Source organism: Lolium rigidum, chromosome 3, assembly GCF_022539505.1.
Source record: "Lolium rigidum isolate FL_2022 chromosome 3, APGP_CSIRO_Lrig_0.1, whole genome shotgun sequence".
Lineage (NCBI taxonomy): Eukaryota > Viridiplantae > Streptophyta > Magnoliopsida > Poales > Poaceae > Lolium > Lolium rigidum.
This window is the reverse complement of record NC_061510.1, coordinates 240894452-240914192: the sequence shown is the minus strand read 5'-3', so window position 1 is coordinate 240914192 and position 19741 is coordinate 240894452. Positions and strand designations below refer to the sequence as shown.

The following is a 19741-nucleotide window of genomic DNA, read 5'->3' as shown; positions in this document are numbered from 1 at the left end:
AAACCCTTGCAATGGAACCTCCACCATATCAACACAATCCATGGTTCCATTGCCAACCACATAGTCATATTCATAGTTATGAAAATAGTGGTTTTGGTTTTTATGCAATAGTGGTAATTATAGTACTTTGCAAGTAATTTGATAAAGATACTCAAATGACATGAGCAAGCGATGAACTTGCCTGAACACTGCAAAGTTCTGCAGTTGGATGGTGTGGACTGACCCTTGTCCTCTGGTTCTGAAAAATAGCATCATTGTCCGATAAGGGCAATGGTTAAAGAAGCAATTATGCATGATTCCAGTTTTAGGGTTTGTTTCCCCCCTTCCGATGTTGTTATTATTTCATGTAAGAGGTTAATACTAAGAATAATTTGGGGATACTTTATTTAAAGTAAAATACAACCTTGAAATGTTGTCAAGGTGTTTTTTTAAAGTCCAAATGCATTAATGGACTTATTTTTATTATTGAAAAGTATATGTGTGATTTAAATGATTATTTAAATCATCAAATTAAGACTTATTCATATTTGTCTTTAATAATTCTCTCTGATATTTTATTTAGGTAGAGAATTTTATACTGATCTATTTTTAATTATTTTTAGAGCTTTTAAGCATTTCTTATGAAATTTCAAAGTTTCTGTATTAAGTGGTTTTGTGAAATGACCTAAATGCCCTTGGGCCCCACCTGTTAGGGTGGCCCAATGGGTTAGGTCGAACCCGAGCCACCCTTTGGGCTCGGTCGGCCCATTCGTTCTCTCCCCTCTCCTCGCGCAGAAACCCTAACCTCTCTCTCTCGCTCTCGCGACACCCGCGTCGCCGCCGTCTTCTCCGAATTGTTCCGGCCATCTCCGGCCGTCGCCGCCGGCGAGATATGGCGCATCTGAACCGCCGTTCAACGGCGCTTCAGATCCACCGCGGCGATTTGTGAAGCGCCGCCTGCTCGTCTTGCCCCCCTTCGTCTCTGGTCGCCTGGCGTGGAGTGCCGTGGCGATCTCGTCGCCACCGATGCTCCAGATGTCGTGGCGCCTCCGTGCCTGACCGTGGTGGTGCTGGTGCCGTGGCGCCGCCATGGCTTGGCCTGGCCTGGCGCTGCTGCGCCCTCGGCGTGTGCCGCCGTGGCCGCCATGGCCGTGCCCTGCGCTTCGCTTCACTGTTGAGTATCCATCGCCTCCTACTCTCCCTCTCTGCTCTGCTCACTTATCTCCTCATCCTCTTCATCTTGCTCAGCCACTGGCCTGCATCTCCATGTTGAGATGCTTGTCGTGACGATGCGCTGCTGCTGTGCCTTGCTAACCTGTTCATGTGGTACTGTGCTTGTGTTGTTATGCTACTGTGCTGCTGCTGTAACTGCTAGCTGTGGTGCTTGCTCTATTGCTATGCATATGCTGCTATCATTGCCATTGCTTATGCATTCATGCTTGTGCTTGTGTTGCTGCTTCCCTGTACCTATGTTCTTGATGCTATTTTATCTAAATCATCAAGTGTATTCAATTACTAGCTCTGGCTTGATTGAGGTGTGTGGTCCTTGCTAATTTGCAAGAAACAGTGCTATCTGTGTAGTGCTCTTGGCCTTTCTTTACTGTAAAGCTTAGTTCAGCTTGTGTGATGGCTAAATAACTCCATATCTAGTTGGTGTGCTATTGGTTACAATTATATTTTATGTATTTGATTATCTGTGATGCAATGGTTGGTTAATTTGTGGCTTTGAATGATCCTGTGATCATCGGGGCTTCTGTGGCTTATAAATTTGTATGGATTCATTTCAAATGCTGCTCGTTGCTTGTGGATCTAGCTCCTCACCAAGTACCGGTGGTTCGTTGAGGCTTGTGAAAGTAAAACTGGTGGTTGATTGAGGAATTTGCTACCTCTGGATACATCTGTGTGGGTGTTGTTTTATTTACCTATGCTTGTCAGTGAAGCTTAGCTTCCTATATCTGACAACAGACATGATCTACCTGATGCAATAGTGATCTGGTGCATCTTATGCCCTAATTGGATGGAAACCAACATGTGTTGGCACCTCCTGTGATGCATGAACTCCTTGGAGTGATGATATGCTTCTCTTGTGGCTTTTCTGTGTGACTAGGTAGTTGTTGTGACCCTAGCAATGCTTAGTGTGCTAGGAAAGGTTGCTCCTACCTCTTACGTATGCTACTCTGTGCAATATTACTGGTAGTCATTCATAGGCTTCCGAGTATAATTGATGTTGAAATGAAAATAGACATAGAAATGTCTATATTCCGATGGTATTAAAAGGGCTAGTGTAGTTTGGTTACACTTGGTTAAGTCTCCGGGATGGTTTTCTTTCCTGTTTCCATTTGGAAGGTGCTACCACTATTATGGTTGGCATAACCATGGGTATAGGCTTGATTGATCCCTGGTCCTTGCCATTTCTACCGGAGTTACACTTGGTCTCTGACCAAATGATGATCAAAACAGGGTTACCCCACCCTTTATGTGCTTGTGATCATGCCTGTGCAATTTATAAACAAAACCATTTGGTTTGTTCATGATGACGTGTATACCTCACTCCAGCTCCTAGATAAAGTTGTTGTGGTAGAGGATTTGCTTCTGGTTGGTTGGTTTGCTTCAGTGATGAGCTGGTGCTTGCCCTGCTTCTCCTTGTGAGCTTGATGCTTGGTTAATTTATGTGTTTGGGGAATAGGTGAAACAGCTACGGCTGTTCACCTGTTCTTGGTGTTCTTGAGCTGTTCTTGGGGCTCGATGACTTACCCCTGTTGCTTGGTCGATGAGCTGAGCTAGGGTTTACCGGGGAAAAGTTTTTATATGGTTGGCCCTTGCATCTCTCGGTCGACGGCTCCACCTTTCCCTTTGGTGACTCACTCTGTGTGTGTGTGATGCATGCACACGGCCACGTGAGCAGGCTGTGTGTGTGTAGCCCAGTGTCTGTGCACTTGGACTTGGAATGGATCAACTCGGCAGCTTTGGTCATATCCTCACCAATTCTATTTGATTTCTAACTCTGCCAAGTGGCTATGCCACTTGGCATAACACTTGTTTGTTGTGATTATGTGCAGGTCAAAATGATGATCAAATGGTCATGAAGATTATCAAGCTCAAGATTGTCTTGTAGTTTAGGATATTTCATTATTTGTAATTTTCCTCTTTCTTTTTCTATTTCATCAATTTATGTAATGTGTTGTAACTTCATATTTCATTTACGGATATTGTAATTGACAATGTATCATGTGTGATTATCAATAAAGCTCAATTTTCCTTAATGAGCTTTATATAATTGTTGTTCTATTTATATTCTTGATTACTTATAATTGTTTATTGAATTAGCTCAAGTGTGAATTATGAGATAACAATTTGATGTTTGAATTTGAAATTCAAATTCCTCTTTTGGTTTGAATTCAATCATGCAACTTAATTTTTAATTCAATCATGCAACTTAAGTTTGTGATGCAAACTCTCCCCTCTCTTCTCAAAACCCTAGTTTAGTTGAATAAGGAACAGGTTTGTCGCACTCTCGAAACCCTAACCATGTAAGGTGTCGAGAGAGAAACTTGTCCCCCTTCGATGCAGTTTTTGTTTAAAAGCGCGAAATTTCCCCAGAATTTGCAATGCAATGCACATCCCTTTCTAAAATCTACCCCTCGATCGTCTCTAAACCTGGGACATTACAATTCCCCTCTCCGGCAAGGTGCCGGAGGCGATCTCCTGAATCCCCCGAGATGGGATTGGCGGCGGCGGCGTCTCTGGAAGGTTTTCCGTATCGTGGCTCTCGGTACTGGGGTTTTCGCGATGAAGGCTTTAAGTAGGCGGAAGGGCGGAGTCGGAGGGCTGACGAGGGGCCCACCCCATAGGGCGGCGCGGGCCCCTCCCTGGCCGCGCCGGCCTATGGGTACGGGGCCTCGTCGCCCCACTTCGTTTCCCTTTCGGTCTTCTGGAAGCTTCGTGGAAAAATAAGACCCTGGGCGTTGATTTCGTCCAATTCCGAGAATATTTCCTTTGTAGGATTTCTGAAACCAAAAACAACAGAAAACAGCAAGCGGCTCTTCGGCATCTCATCAATAGGTTAGTGCCGGAAAATGCATAATAATGACATAAAGTGTGTATAAAACAGGTGAGTATCATCATAAAAGTAGCATGGAACATAAGAAATTATAGATACGTTTGAGACGTATCAAGCATCCCCAAGCTTAGTTCCTACTCGCCCTCGAGTAGGTAAACGATAACAAGGATAATTTACGAAGTGACATGCTATCATAATCTTGATCAATACTATTGTAAAGCATATGAGATGAATGCAGCGATTCGAAGCAATGGTGAAGACAATGAATAAACAACTGAATCATATAGCAAATACTTTTCATGAATAGTACTTTCAAGACAAGCATCAATAAGACTTGCATAAGAGTTAACTCATAAAGCAATTAATTCTTAGTAGAAAGCTTTGAAGCAACACAAAGGAAGATATAAGTTTCAGCAGTTGCTTTCAACTTCAACATGTATATCTCATGGATAATTGTCAACACAAAGTAATATAACAAGTGCAATAGGTAAACATGTAAGAATCAATGCACACAGTTCACACAAGTGTTTGCTTCTAAGATAGAAAGAAGTAGGTAAACTGACTCAACAATAAAGTAGAAGAATGGCCCTTCGCAGAGGGAGGCATGGATTACTATTTTTGTGCTAGAGCTTTTCATTTTGAAAACATAGAAACAATTTTGTCAACGGTAGTAATAAATCATATGTGTTATGTATAAGACATCTTATAAGTTGCAAGCCTCATGCATAGATTACCAATAGTGCTCGCACCTTGTCCTAATTAGCTTGGATTTACATGGATTATCATTGCATAACATATGTTTCAACCAAGTGTCACAAAGGGGTACCTCTATGCCGCCTCGTACAAAGGTCTAAGGAGAAAGATCACATTTGATTTCTCGTTTTTGATTATTCTCTACTTAGACATCCATACCGGGACAACATAGACAACAGATAATGGACTCCTCTTTAATGCATAAGCATTCAACAACGGTTAAAATTCTCATAAGAGATTGAGGATTAATTGTCCAAACTGAAACTTCCACCATGGATCATGGCTTTAGTTAGCGGCCCAATGTTCTTCTCTAACAATATGCATACTCAAACCATTTGATCATGAAAATCGCCCTTACTTCGAGACAAGACGAACATGCATAGCAACTCACATGATATTCAACAAAGGTGTAATAGTTGATGGCGTCCCCGAAACATGGTTACCGCTCAACAAGCAACTTATAAGAAATAAGATACATAGCTACATATTCTTCACCACAATAGTTTTTAAGGCTATTTTCCCATGAGCTATATATTGCAAAGACAAAGAATAGAATTTTTAAAGGTAGCACTCAAGTAATGTACTTTGGAATGGCAGAGAAATACCATGTAGTAGGTAGGTATGGTGGACACAAATGGCATAGTTTTTGGCTCAAGGATTTGGATGGACGAGAAGAATTCCTCTCAATACAAGGCTAGGCTAGCAAGGTTGTTTGAAGCAAACTCAAGTATAAAACGGTGCAGAAAAGCTTACATACGAACATATTGCAAGCATTATAAGACTTTACATCGTCTCCTTGTTGTTCAAACACCTTAACCAGAAAATATCTAGACTCTAGAGAAACTAATCATGCAAACCAGATTTTAACAAGCTCTATGTAGTTCTTCATTAATAGGTGCAAAGTACATGATGCAAGAGCTTAAACATGATCTATATGAGCACAACAATTGCCAAGTATCAAATTATTCAAGACATTATACCATTTACCACATGCAGCATTTTCTGTTTCCAACCATATAACAATGAACGAAGCAGTTTCAACCTTCACCATGAACATTAAGAGTAAAGCTAAGAACATATGTGTTCATATGAAACAGCGGAGCGTGTCTCTCTCCCAAACAAGGAATGCTAGGATCCGATTTTATTCAAACAAAACCAAAAATAAAAACAAACAGACGCTCCAAGTAAAGCACATAAGATGTGACGGAATAAAAAATATAGTTGCACTAGAGGTGACCTGATAAGTTGTCGATGAAGAAGGGATGCCTTGGGCATCCCAAAGCTTAGATGCTTGAGTCTTCTTAAAATATGCAGGGATGAACCATGGGGGCATCCCCAAGCTTAGACTTTTCACTCTTCTTGATCATATTGTAACTTCATTCTCTTCCTAGGGAAGTGTTCCATACCTTTCTTGAGAGGAAATTGATATTTAATATTACCTTCCTTCATATCAATGGTAGCACCAACAGTTCGAAGAAAAGGTCTTCCCAATATAATGGGACAAGATGCATTGCATTCAATATCCAAGACAACAAAATCAACGGGGACAAGATTATTGTTAACCATAATGCGAACATTATTAATCCTCCCCAAAGGTTTCTTTATAGAATGATCAGCAAGATTAACATCCAAATAACAATTGTTCAATGGTGGCAAGTCAAGCATATCATAGATTTTCTTAGGCATAACAGAAATACTTGCACCAAGATCACATAAAGTATTACAATCAAAATCATTGACCCTCATCTTAATGATGGGCTCCCAACCATCCTCTAACTTTCTAGGAATAGAAGTTTCAAGTTTTAGTTTCTCCTCTCTAGTTTTTATGAGAGCATTTGTAATATGTTTTGTAAAGGCCAAATTTATAGCACTAGCATTGGGACTTTTAGCAAGTTTTTGTAAGAACTTTATAACTTCAGAGATGTGACAATCATCAAAATCTAAACCATTATAATCTACAGCAATGGGATCATTGTCCCCAATATTTTGAAAAAATTCAGCTGTTTTATCACAAACAGTTTCAGCAGTTTCAGGCAATTTTGCACGCTTTGCAGTAGGAGTAGAAACATTGCCAACACCAATTATTTTACCATTGATAGTAGGGGGTGTAGAAACATGTGAAACATCATCATTACTAGTGGTGGTAATAGTCCAAACTTTAACTACATTATTCTCTTCAGCTAGTTTTTCGTTCTCTTCTCTTTCCCACCTAGCATGCAATTCAGCCATCAATCTAATATTTTCATTAATTTGAACTTGGATGGAGTTTGTTGTAGCAAATGAATTAATATCTTTATCTTCTTAGGCATAACTTTCAATTTTAAAAGATCAACATCAGAGGCAAGACTATCAACCTTAGAAGCAAGAACATCAATTTTATCAAGCTTTTCTTCAACAGATTTGTTAAAAGCAGTTTGTGTACTAATAAATTCTTTAAGCATGGCTTCAAGACCAGGGGGTACACTCCTAGTTGCTACCAGAATTATTCCTATAAGCATTGTTGTTGAAATTATTATTTTTAATGAAGTTCACATCAATATGTTCTTCTTGAGCAACCAATGAAGCTAAAGGAACATTATTAGGATCAACATTAGATCTACCATTCACAAGCATAGACATAATAGCATCAATTTTATCACTCAAGGAGAAGGTTTTTTCAACAGAATTTACCTTCTTACCTTGTGGAGCTCTTTCCGTGTGCCGTTCAGAGTAATTTATCATCATATCATCAAGGAGTTTTGTTGCCGCCCCCAAAGTGACATAAAGGTACCTCCAGCAGCTGAATTCAATAGGTTCCACGAAGAAAAATTCAATCCTGCATAGAAGGTTTGGATGATCATCCAAGTAGTCAGTCCATGAGTAGGGCAATTCTTTACCAAAGATTTCATTCTCTCCCATGTTTGAGCAACATGTTCATTATCCAATTGCTTAAAATTCATTATGCTACTTCTCAAAGATATAATTTTAGCGGGAGGATAATATCTACCAATGAAAGCATCTTTACATTTAGTCCATGAATCTTAGGCAAAGATAGCAACCAATCTTTAGCTCTTCCTCTTAAGGAGAAAGGAAACACTTTTAATTTTATAATGTCACCATCTACATCCTTATACTTTTGCATTTCACAAGTTCAACAAAATTATTAAGATGGGCAGCAGCATCATCAGAACTAACACCCGGAAAATTGCTCTCTCATAACAAGATTTAGTAAAGCAGGTTTAATTTCAAAAAATTCTGCTGTAGTAGCAGGTGGAGCAATAGGTGTGCATAGGAAATCATTATTATTTGTGCTAGTGAAGTCACACAACTTAGTATTTTCAGGAGTATTCATTTTAGCAGTAGTAAATAAAGCAAACTAAATAAAGTAAATGCAAGTAACTAATTTTTTTTGTATTTTTGATATAGAAAGCAAACAAAGTAGTAAATAAAATAAAGTAAAGCAAGACAAAAACAAAGTAAAGAGATTGGATGTGGGAGACTCCCCTTGCAGCGTGTCTTGATCTCCCCGGCAACGGCGCCAGAAAAAGTTTCCGGCGTGTAGTTGACGTGGGAGTTAGAAATCTTTGTCGTGTAACATTTCTTCAGTTCCCCGGCAACGGCGCCAGAAAAAGTTGCTTGATGGCGTGCAAGACACACGTCCGTTGGGAACCCCAAGAGGAAGGTGTGATGCGTACAGCAGCAAGTTTTCCCTCGCAAGAAACCAAGGTTATCGAACCAGTAGGAGTCAAGGATCACGTGAAGGTTGTTGGTGATGGAGTGTAGTGCGGCGCAACACCAGGGATTCCGGCGCCAACGTGGAACCTGCACAACACAATCAAAGTACATTGCCCCAACGTAACAGTGAGATTGTCAATCTCACCGGCTTGCTGTAAACAAAGGATTAAATGTATAGTGTGGAAGATGATGTTTGTTTGCGAAGAACGATAAAGAACAAGTATTGCGAGTAGATTGTATTTCGGATGTAAAGAATGGACCGGGGTCCACAGTTCACTAGTGGTGTCTCTCCCATAAGATAAATAGCATGTTGGGTGAACAAATTACGGTTGGGCAATTGACAAATAAAGAAGGCATAACAATGCACATACATATATCACGATGACTACTATGAGATTTAATCGGGGCATTACGACAAAGTACATAGACCGCTATCCAGCATGCATCTATGCCTAAAAAGTCCACCTTCGAGGTTATCATCCGAACCCCTTCCGAGTATTAAGTTGCAAACAACGAGACAATTGCATTAAGTATGGTGCGTAATATAATCAACACAAATATCCTTAGAGAAAGCATTGATGTTTTATCCCTAGTGGCAACAAGCACATCCACAACCTTAGAACTTTACATCACTTGTCCCGCATTCAATGGAGGCATGAACCCACTATCGAGCATAAATACTCCCTCTTGGAGTTACAAGTATCAACTTGGCCAGAGCCTCTACTAGCAACGGAGAGCATGCAATAACATAAACAACATATATGATAGATTGATAATCAACTTGACATAGTATTCCATATTCATCGGATTCAACAAACACAACATGTAGCATTACAAATAGATGATCTTGATCATGATAGGCAGCTCACAAGATCTAACATGATAGCACAATGAGGAGAAGACAACAATCTAGCTACTGCTATGGACCCATAGTCCAGGGGTGAACTACCCACACATCGATCCAGAGGCGATCATGGTGATGAAGAGACCTCCGGGAGATGATTCCCCTCTCCGGCAGGGTGCCGGAGGCGATCTCTCTGAATCCCCCGAGATGGGATTGGCGGCGGCGGCATCTCCGGAAGGTTTTCCGTATCTTGGCTCTCGATGCGGGGTTTTCGCGACGAAGGCTTTAAGTAGGCGGAAGGGCGGAGTCGGAGGGCTGACGAGGGGCCCACCCCATAGGGCGGCGCGGGCCCCTCCCTGGCCGCGCCGGCCTATGGGTACGGGGCCTCGTCGCCCCACTTCGTTTCCCTTTCGGTCTTCTGGAAGCTTCGTGGAAAAATAAGACCCTGGGCGTTGATTTCGTCCAATTCCGAGAATATTTCCTTTGTAGGATTTCTAAAACCAAAAATAGCAGAAAACAGCAACTGGCTCTTCGGCATCTCGTCAATAGGCTAGTGCCGGAAAATGCATAATAATGACATAAAGTGTGTATAAAACATGTGAGTATCATCATAAAAGTAGCATGGAACATAAGAAATTATAGATACGTTTGAGACGTATCACTAGTTCAACTGGCTTGCTCATGAATGTTTCTCTAGCTGCAGTATATATCAAGCATAGACTTTGACACTGGGTTAAGGGCATTATTAAATAAGTGCATGATTAACCAGTCCTCCATTCCATGACTTGGACAGTTCATGGTGGCTTCTTTCATCCTTTCCCATGCAAGCGCTAGTGGCTCGTAATCTTCTTGTCTAAAACCTGTAATGTTAGAACGCAGCTGCATAGTGTTTGCTGGTGGGAAAAACATAGTCACGAATATATTAGTACATTCATCACATGAAGTTATGGTGCCTTTAGGCAAAGCTAGCAACCAGTCTTTTGCTTTTCCTCTTAGTGAAAAAGGAAACAAGCGTAATTTTACTGCATTGGGGTCAACATCTTTAATGCGCATCATATCACATATTTCAGTGAATGTATTTAAGTGCATACTTGAGTCCTCAGCGGCTGAGCCTCCAAATTGGTTCTGTTGAACCAAACTCAAAAGGTTAGGCTTAATTTTATAGTTGTCCTCTATAACATCGGGCTGAGTTATGGGTGCACGAATAAAATCATCATTGGGGATAGCATATTCCCCAAGCTTCTTTTCTGCCATAGTGATTATCTTTTTGGTATTTTCTTCTATGATTGTAAAAGAACAAGTAACTATTTTTTGGGGTTTTCAAGTAGAGAATAAAAAGAGTAAACTAATAACAGCAAATAAAAACTTAAAACTAAAAATAAAATGACTAACAAGGTCTCTAGTAACCTTAACGGAATAGCGAAATTGCTTTCCCGGCAACGGCGCCAGAAAAAGGGTTGATACCTTTGATCCAGATTACGGATTGTAGTATGATAAGTTTTTTTCCCTATAAGACCTAGGTTTAATCGAACCTTGGGAAGCAGTGCTAAAATTGTGTATAGGAAACGTCTACACGACTTGCTAGTTTATTTTATTTTCGGTTTACCAGACTTTTCTAGTTTACTTTTAAGGGGGTTGTGTTCAATGATGAAAATAGGCAAGGGTTAATGTTTCTCCTGCAGCTATGCATACACATATATAATTAAAGCACATATATGTAACAAATAAAATAGAGATAAGAGATTTGTGAGTAGCACATCCGTAAATACTCTTGCCCCTAAAGCCATAGGTGACAAGAGCCTCTTGGTCCAACCACTGTCCTCACAGCCGCAAGCAACAATAGTTATGAAGTATATGAATACAGACCAAAGCTTTAAGCTAGATGATTGTGCCATGATCCCAAATGAATCACTAAACATGCATGTATCGTTACTTTTCCTTTTCTGTCAGTGAGATTTTCCACTCATCCCACCTCTTCCCTTGATCGATCCGAATGATATGGGTACCTGCAGATCATCGAAATGAGGAAAAGAGACAAGGATACATGATTGTAAAACTCTTATTCAATCCTTACACATATTATAAGATTGGATGCACATAAACGCTGCGAGGATTCACCCCAACCTGCAACACGTGAGGACTACTCACACATAATATCAAGATCAATAACAAAGATAGAAATCATTGAGAAAAATACTTAGATTGAAATCACAATATTCTACAATGGTCGCCAATTCTCAAGGATATCTCTATTACAATGGTGATGGTTATGGCTATGGAGGAGATTGAAGATGGGATGGATGAACTATGGTGGTGGATCTCCTTCGGTGTGGTGCAGATGAATCTGATGGATGGCGGATCTGTTTGGCAATGAATAGCTGTAAGGGTATATTGCCCCTATGTGTGGTTTTGGTAATTAATGACAACCCCTATGGACTAATGTTTTCATTGAGTTTATATGAAGGAATATTCCATAGGTACTTCTTGTATTCCATGTGTTGGATTCAAGTATGGATGCCATGAAGATAAAGATACACCTTGTGTATTGGCATCAAGATCATCGATTTAAAGATACATATGTGATATGATCAAGAAGAAGAAATGAAGATGGAGTTCTTATGTGGAACTCAATATTAGCCATACTCTATCTTATGTGATAAGAAATGAATGATCAAGATCTTGAGAGCTTGATTCCAAGTGAAGAATTATTTATACATCTCAAGATAGTATGATAGAGTATGAGAAGATACAAGGTTGAGTCGTGCAAGTTTAAGATGAGCATCTCAAGTGGATCACATACTTTAAGCTTGCCGTACATGTGGTGATAATGGACATGTGAAGATGTGCATCAATGGAGATTTCCCATCATGGTGTATGAGGGAGCATTTGTGAGTCTTCACGAAGCAACGATGATCAAGGTGAGGCAGTCCGGCTTGAGTGGAGTTTTGAAGAGCTATCATCAAGATCAAGCGGGATGCACAAGGCAAAGGTATGGCCTTGCTAGGTTTTCCTTTTATCGGTCTCAAGGTGGTTGATGGGAGACCAGATTATAGGATAGATAGCCGCACTATTAAGAGGGGCTTTCGGTTGGGTAACTTGATCACAATCGTCTTACGGAGCTCAATCCTTTGCATACTTTGCATATCCCTATTGCTTCTTGGTGTTTCTCTGTGTGAGGTTCTTGAGCTTGTTGCTAGCTTTACAACAAGCCCAAGTTCATCGAAAACGGAATCCGCATGCATCTTCTATTGCGTTTTCGAGTTTGGACGTCTTCACCGTTTCTTGACGGTGGGAGACTCCCTCTCTAAAATCATATAAAATATTCTGTGAGGAGTCTCCATATTTCCAACAAAATTATCTTTCCAACAAAATTGGTTTCATTCAATTCGGAGTTCGGGAGCATTTGTTATTAAAGAAAAAGGAAAAAGGAAAAAGAAGAAAAGAATAAAAAGAAAAAAGGGGGAAGGGGCCAGCCGGCCGGACCGGCCCAGCCGCCGGCCCACCCGGCCGAGACCGGCCCGGGCGCCTATGCCAACCGGCTGGTTCCAGTGGCCTTTGGCCCGTGACCGGCCTGCCCGGCGCGCCCCCCGGCCCGGCCGGATTCCTCACTGGGCCGCTCTCCGCCGCGCGGCCCACGCGGCCTGCGCCCCACCCGCGCCTGGCCTGAGCGGTTTGCTGCTCCGTGCGGCGCGCTGCTCCGCCCGGCCAGTGGGCCGGCCTGCTCAGCGCCATTTCCGGTCAGCTGGCCTGGCCACCGGCTGGACCACTTTTTCGGGCCGATTTTCTGCCCGTTTTTTCCGTCTTTTTCCCCCAACGGTTTTATTTGCTCTTGGACTATAAATAGCCCTTCTTCCACCTTGGGCCAAACTAGTTCCTATATTCTCTCACCTCCATTGTTGCCTTTGAAGAACTTGCTCTCTCTCTTGTCTCCCCCCATGATTCTTGCTCATTCTTGAGGGATCTAAGAGAGGAGATCTAGATCTACACATCCACCAATCCATTTCTCCTCTAAGTGAGGGGAACTCTTGGGATCTAGATCTTGGAGTCTTTTGTTGACTTTCCCCATTGTTCTCCCTCTCCAATCTCATCTTAGCATTTGTTGCTTGGGTGGGATTTGAGAGTGAAGGATTTGAACACCTCTAGTGTTCTTGCTTTGCATCATTGCATAGTGTTGACCTCTCCACCACGATTAGTTTGAGTGAGAGACCGTGAGCTTGTTACTCTTGGAGGGAGACCTCCTAGTTGGCTTGGCGGTTGGTGCTCCGGTGATCTCTTCAAGAAGATTGTGAAGAGGCCCGGGCTTCTCCTTCGTGGAGCTTGTGAAGTGGTTGTGGAGCTTGCCATCTCCGATGCGGAGGAAAAGCAAACCATAAGGAAAGGGCCATTATCCTTCGTGGGTGTGGTTCGGAGAATAGGGTGAGCCTTCGTGGCGCGGGGAATCCTTCGTGGGACCTCCACTCCTCCAAACGTGACGTACCTTCTTGCAAAGGAAGGGAACACGGGAATACATCCTCGTCTCCGCGTGCCTCGGTTATTTCTATACCCGAGCTCTCTTTCCTTGTGATAGCCATCGTGCTTGAAGTACATATATATTGCTATCACTTGTGCTACATATATCTTGTGCCTATCTTGCTTAGCTCTAGTTTCTATTGTTACACTTAGTTGAGCTTAGCATATTTAGGGTTTGTGCTTGTAAACTAAAGGATAATTTAATTCCGCATTCTTACAAGACAATTCCAAAAGAGTTTTTAATTGCCTATTCACCCCCCCTCTAGGCGACATCTCGATCTTTCAATAGCTCTCCTTTTGGCGTCGGTCCCTTCACGAAACTTGTATGGTTTGACCTCGGGAAGGCTGCGACACATGGTACTGGCGGGGCTTGCCCGTTAAAGCCCCTGCAACCGCCTCTTTGAGCGTAGTCAACTTTGCCATGCTCCTGACGTGATTTTCTTCTAATTGCAGGTCCATTTGTCATTATGACGTGATTTCGTGCACATCATCCAAAAATAGAGGAGATTGCACATCTTTGCATTAATTAGTCATTAGTGGCAAGTTGAGAGGTAAACTCAGTCAATTTCTTGACTTAGCTAAGGGTTGAAACGCAAAAAAAAATGGCGTATTTCACAGCCATCAAGCAACGCCACGAAGGCCTATGTCACTTGTCCACTAAGGGATTTCATCGAGGCGGAAACCGGGCCTTTACAAGGTTCTTGGGGAACACATCCACAACCTAATTGGAGGCTCCCAAGACTATTACAACACAACGACAAGTTATCAATGAAGTAAACAGCAACTAGGGTTTCCAAAGGAAACACTAGCAAAAGGGGCCCTCATGTGAATGAGGGGGAAACACAAATCGCTTTGGTGAAGATGTAGATAGGGGTGTTCTCCTCCGATTCTCCAAATATCAAGAGCTTTGGGTGGTTGAGGAAGGATATCAAGTGATTGTAGTGGCTCGGCTGGAGGTGGTGTTCTTGAGCAAATCGAGCCCCTCAGAAAATCGAGTCATTGGTGAAATCTGGGGCCGAATTATCTGGCCTAAGTGAGGGCTGGATTATCCGGGCCGCCATGAAATATCCGGGGGGGGGTCAAGTGGCTCTTTTTCTTAAGTCGTTAGCCGTTTTTGGGCCCTAGATATTTGCAAATAATTTGGCCCCGGATTATCCGGCCTGGAGCATTTCCGATTCTTCTTTCTTCTTTCTTTTCAACATACATTCAATATAGATCAAGATTTTCACCACTTCACACACATTAAGGTATCACAAGTGTTGTCATCAAACAGACAAAATCATAAGGGTAGAGAGATGTTCTTTCAGTAGCGCACAACGTCCCTGTGAAGTAGTTCCTCTTTCTCATATTTTTTTAAACTTACCAATATGTTGCTCCAACGTAGGAGGGAGTGGATATTCGGCAAGCATGTTTTCAAAGATTTCTTCGGTACACTATTCTTGCGGCTTCACGGACATGTGTGCGGTGAAGGTGAGCTTCTTCTTCGTCTCTGTGCACGAGCTGGCTTCCTTGTAAACTCCAGTTATGTTGTCCATCACCTTGGGTGATCTCCTCCTCTTGCTTGCTCGATCAGTGGTGATGACTTTGATGGATTCCACAATACCCTTGCCATATGGCTTGGATGCTTCTCCCTTATTGATGAATCTGTCATAAATCTCCACACCAAGGTCAAGGTCATCATCTACAAGATCACAGTCTTGGATGCATTCCGCGGAGGAAGCCCTCAATCAGCGTGGGCTTGGCACTGTTGGCCTGAGATCTCCAGCTTGCATGGGGAAGGTCTCCTCTTCTTCCTCCCACGGTCACTTGAGGATGAGAGCCTTTCCCTTGCCTGGAACTGGGTACTTCATGTTTTAGATTTGATCAAAAAAAATTATGAGAGAAAGAAAACACGTAGAGAGGTATTTATGAGGGTTAAGGACCAGAAAAAATCGTAATATTGGCCTTTAGGTCGGCCAGAAAAGAGTCCAAGAAGATTAGAACATGACATAACAAAATCTGACAAAGTTGGGCACTTTAGCGACAATCAAATTGGGCAGCTTCCCATATCGCCTGACCAAATCGGTATCCACGGTAGAAATTTCCAAATAGTAACTAGCGGTAAAACTTTCCTAACATGTCGTACGGACGGGTTCTGCCCGTATCGGGAGCTACCGATTTCCGATACGCTTCTTTGTTAAGGAATCGTGTGAAAATGTAAGAAAACGTCTAAGTGTTTAACAAGAGGCGGTACGGGCAGGGACTACCCCTATGCCTGCCTCCCCGTATCACCTGGCGAGAAAACAAAGTAAAGGACCATAAGATTTACCAAGAGGTAATACAGGTATAGCCTACCCGTATGCCTGCCCTTATCATCTGCCAAAGAAAATTCTAGAGATACCAGAGAGCAAAACCAACAACCATACGGGCAGGGGATGCCCGTATGCCTGACCGTATCGGCTCCAAAAAAGTTGCAGATAACTTAGAAAAATGCAAGGGTAATGCAAATGAAGATAAATAATCAAAAAGAATAGTTACAATTAAAGAAAATAAGAAGTAGACTTACCTAGTACTTACACATTATTTCCAGGACGGTTTTATGGGAGAAGATTTATCTCTTCGAGTCGACGTGGTACCTTTTTTTCTCGGCATGCACATGATTTTTCTTAATACATAGCCAATACTTTTGCAACACCCTTTTTCTTCTTTATCTTCAATGGTTCCTAGAGGTATATATACTGCTTCAGCGACTGCATGGTCCAGTGGAGTTGATTTGTCCTCCTTTGTCTGTATGATCTGCAACTAAAATTCTTTGAGTAAAAGGATCCAACGGGACGTCATCCGTGGCTTGATATCAGTTCTACCCAAAATTTCATTGAAGCTACAATAATCCGTATGAATTTTTACTTTAGAGTCACTAATGTAAGATCTAAATTTATCGCATGAGAAAACAACAGGAAAAAGTTCTCGTTCAGCCAATGAATAGTTTCTTTGAGCTTCATTAAGAGTACGACTAGCATGGTGAATGATGTTAAAATTTGTACCATCACATTGGCCTAAGATAGCTCCTACAGCCCCATCACTAGCTTCAAAAATGAGTTCAAATTATTTATCTCAAATGGGTGGTTTAATTATAGGAGAATTTAATAAAGCTTTCAGGAGAGCATAGAAAGCAATAAAACATTCTTCATTAAAATCAAAGCGTGCTTTGATAGATTTATTTGAAAATGCACCACTCAAATCCTTGTGAGGGTGCTTTGATAGATTTATTTGAAAATCTTTGCAAGAGATGAAGATTCAAGTGCTAGTTAAGTTGATGTTACATTGTGCGCCACCTAGCCAGGTGGATGTCTCTTTGAAGCCTTCATGGTTCTTAGGAGCCAAGCGTTAGTGAAGGCGATTGCCTACTTCATGTTACGGTCTACCCATAGTGATTGGGCATGATTTAGTGTCCTAACTTAAGAAGGTATATGTGGATCTTGGACTATTGGTTACTTCGGACTTTGTGTGTTCTTGGAATTTGTGTCTGAACCTTCTCTAATGATGGCACATGATAGTGCGAACTATCCGGACTCTAGGTTCAGTTCCGCAAGCTTATATTCGTAATATACTAGTTTTTAAAAGAGTATTTCAGAACAGAGGTAATGATATGCATGCTTATGATGGTCAATAAATATAAACAAATTGCTATCATAACATATGTTAATCCGATTTTAAATCGTCTATTCGCCCTCTTAATAATAGTAATCTTTCGTTGGGGCTCAAAGCAAGATGGTAGGAGACGGCAGCGACAAACAAGGCTTGCCTTTTGATGAAGGTAGTGAGTGTTTATGTTAACAGTGCTCTATATACCATATAGCATTCCTAAGTAAAATACTCGCAATGATAGACTAAATACAAGAAACTTACTAAGAAGGAAAAAAATTCAGCTTCAAAACTATCAATGTGTCGCAATGGAGTGTCATGTTGAAGAGACACTTGTTCATTTATTCTGAAGGTGTCCTTTGGCAGAGCAGTGTTGGAATTTTATATGTCCCCAGAGAGATAGAAGATTATCAATTATGGAAGCCTTTGAGGAAATGAGGACATTACTAAAATTACCTTTTGCAATGGATATGTTAATTCTGGCGGCCTAGGGATTATGGATAGTCAGGAATAATAAGCTCTTTGAGAATCAAAATGCCATTTTCAGATCCTGGAAAGCAATTTATTACCAAGAGTTAAGAATGTTGAAGCACAGAATGAAGAAAAAGCATGCAAACTCTTTTAAAGAATGGCTTCAAACCATTGTATAGATTAGATTTTTGTTCTTCTCTTGTTTCCTGAGAGTTTCTCACTCTCTTTGTAATGTATATGCTTGTACTCTCTTTTATTATTAATAAAAGAATTGCAGTGGGTTAACCCCACTGTTTTACCCTTAAAAAAAAGTAAAATACTCGCCGTTTTGGGCTTAGGTAAAGTAAAATTTGCAAAATTTATTCACCATAAGGTAGACACATAGGGATTGCTGATTAGAGAGTAGCCCAGGAATACGTGGGAGAAAACGGCTGAAAATCTGAAGGAGAAAGGATATATATGAAAATAAAACCAACAATCGGGCGTGAGTGATACATGTTCAACTCACTGACGAGTGGGGCCCCCAGGCAGCATCTACCCGCCTACCCCCGTTGTAAAGTCTTGTGCTCTTGTCTCTTCTTTAGCTTCGAGATCCAGACTCGAGAGCGCGAGCGAGACTTTTCCTTCCACCCGCCTGCACGAGATCCCGACGAGAAGCCGGCGGCGCAACCGAAGTCCCTGATGGCTCGCACATCCTCGCAATCCCAGTCCTCCGTCGGCGGCGGCGGCGGCGCCGGATCCCGCCCGGCCACCGCCGGGCCCCGCGGCACGCCCGCCGCCACGGCCGGCATGCGCCGCCGACCCGGCCGCACCTCCTCCTCCGCGTCCGGAGGCGGAAGCTTCTCCGGCGCCGGAGGGAACAACATGCTCCGCTTCTACACCGACGAGGCCCCGGGGCTGCGCCTCTCCCCCACCATGGTGCTCGTCATGTCCGTCTGCTTCATCGGCTTCGTCACCGCCCTCCACGTCTTCGGCAAGCTCTACCGCTCCCGCACCGCCGCCTCCGCCTCCGCCTGATCGACCCGGCGGTGCCCTTCTTCCTCAGATCAGGTCTTATCAGATCAGATGGTTTTGCTTGTGTGACAAACAGGATGTGGCTGATATGCCTCTGAGTTAGATCTACCAAACAACTTTACATGTTTAATTATGGGTGCCCTTTTCTTTCCGTTTACATTATTGTGCTAAACAGTGGCTAATCGAGTAATTGAAATTGTCAGAAGTGTCTGCTTCTTGCGTATTGGGACACAATTTTGCTTGTCAGTGAGGACTCCTAGTAGTAGAACATTTATGTATCTTGCTAGTAGCTTCATTTATTTGCTGCTGAATTGATTACCTACTGCGTTGGTCTATTAATTGGCATCAATTTTTTTTTTGGAGAATTGGCTATTTTTGTCAGGTGATTAAGCCTCTCATGATTCGTTTTCGAGCTTCCATATTCTTGTCATAATAGTTGCTAAGCTTTCTTCACTAAATATCTTCTCTATATATAGAGTATCTATGCCATGTTCACAGACCACAACACTCAAAATGCTTTACTGTCGTCATGGTCTCTCTTTACTAAATATCTTTCTGCTTGATTGATCTAGAATTGTCGTAAAATCAAGTTACCTTGCGAGTAATTTGCATCTCTATTCCAGAATTTTAGCTACGCATCTTAATCATGTTGGGTCTTTGTGGAATAATGTTGTGATTATCTCTAAGACCTGATTGTAGTGACATGTCTATTACTCGGAACCTTGGTTTGTCGAATTTCCTTTTTAGTCCCGAAGAAGAGAGAATCCAGAGAA

At 42.0% G+C, this 19741-nt stretch overlaps 1 protein-coding gene across 1 annotated transcript; it reads left to right on the top strand.

The window, feature by feature from the left end:
- Positions 1-18545: 18545 nt before the first annotated feature.
- Positions 18546-19173, top strand: LOC124699205 (protein transport protein Sec61 subunit beta-like). The gene has a single exon (XM_047231545.1). It carries the CDS (start codon positions 18636-18638, stop codon positions 18969-18971), a length of 336 nt encoding a protein of 111 aa, XP_047087501.1. The 5' UTR covers positions 18546-18635; the 3' UTR covers positions 18972-19173.
- Positions 19174-19741: the final 568 nt, after the last annotated feature.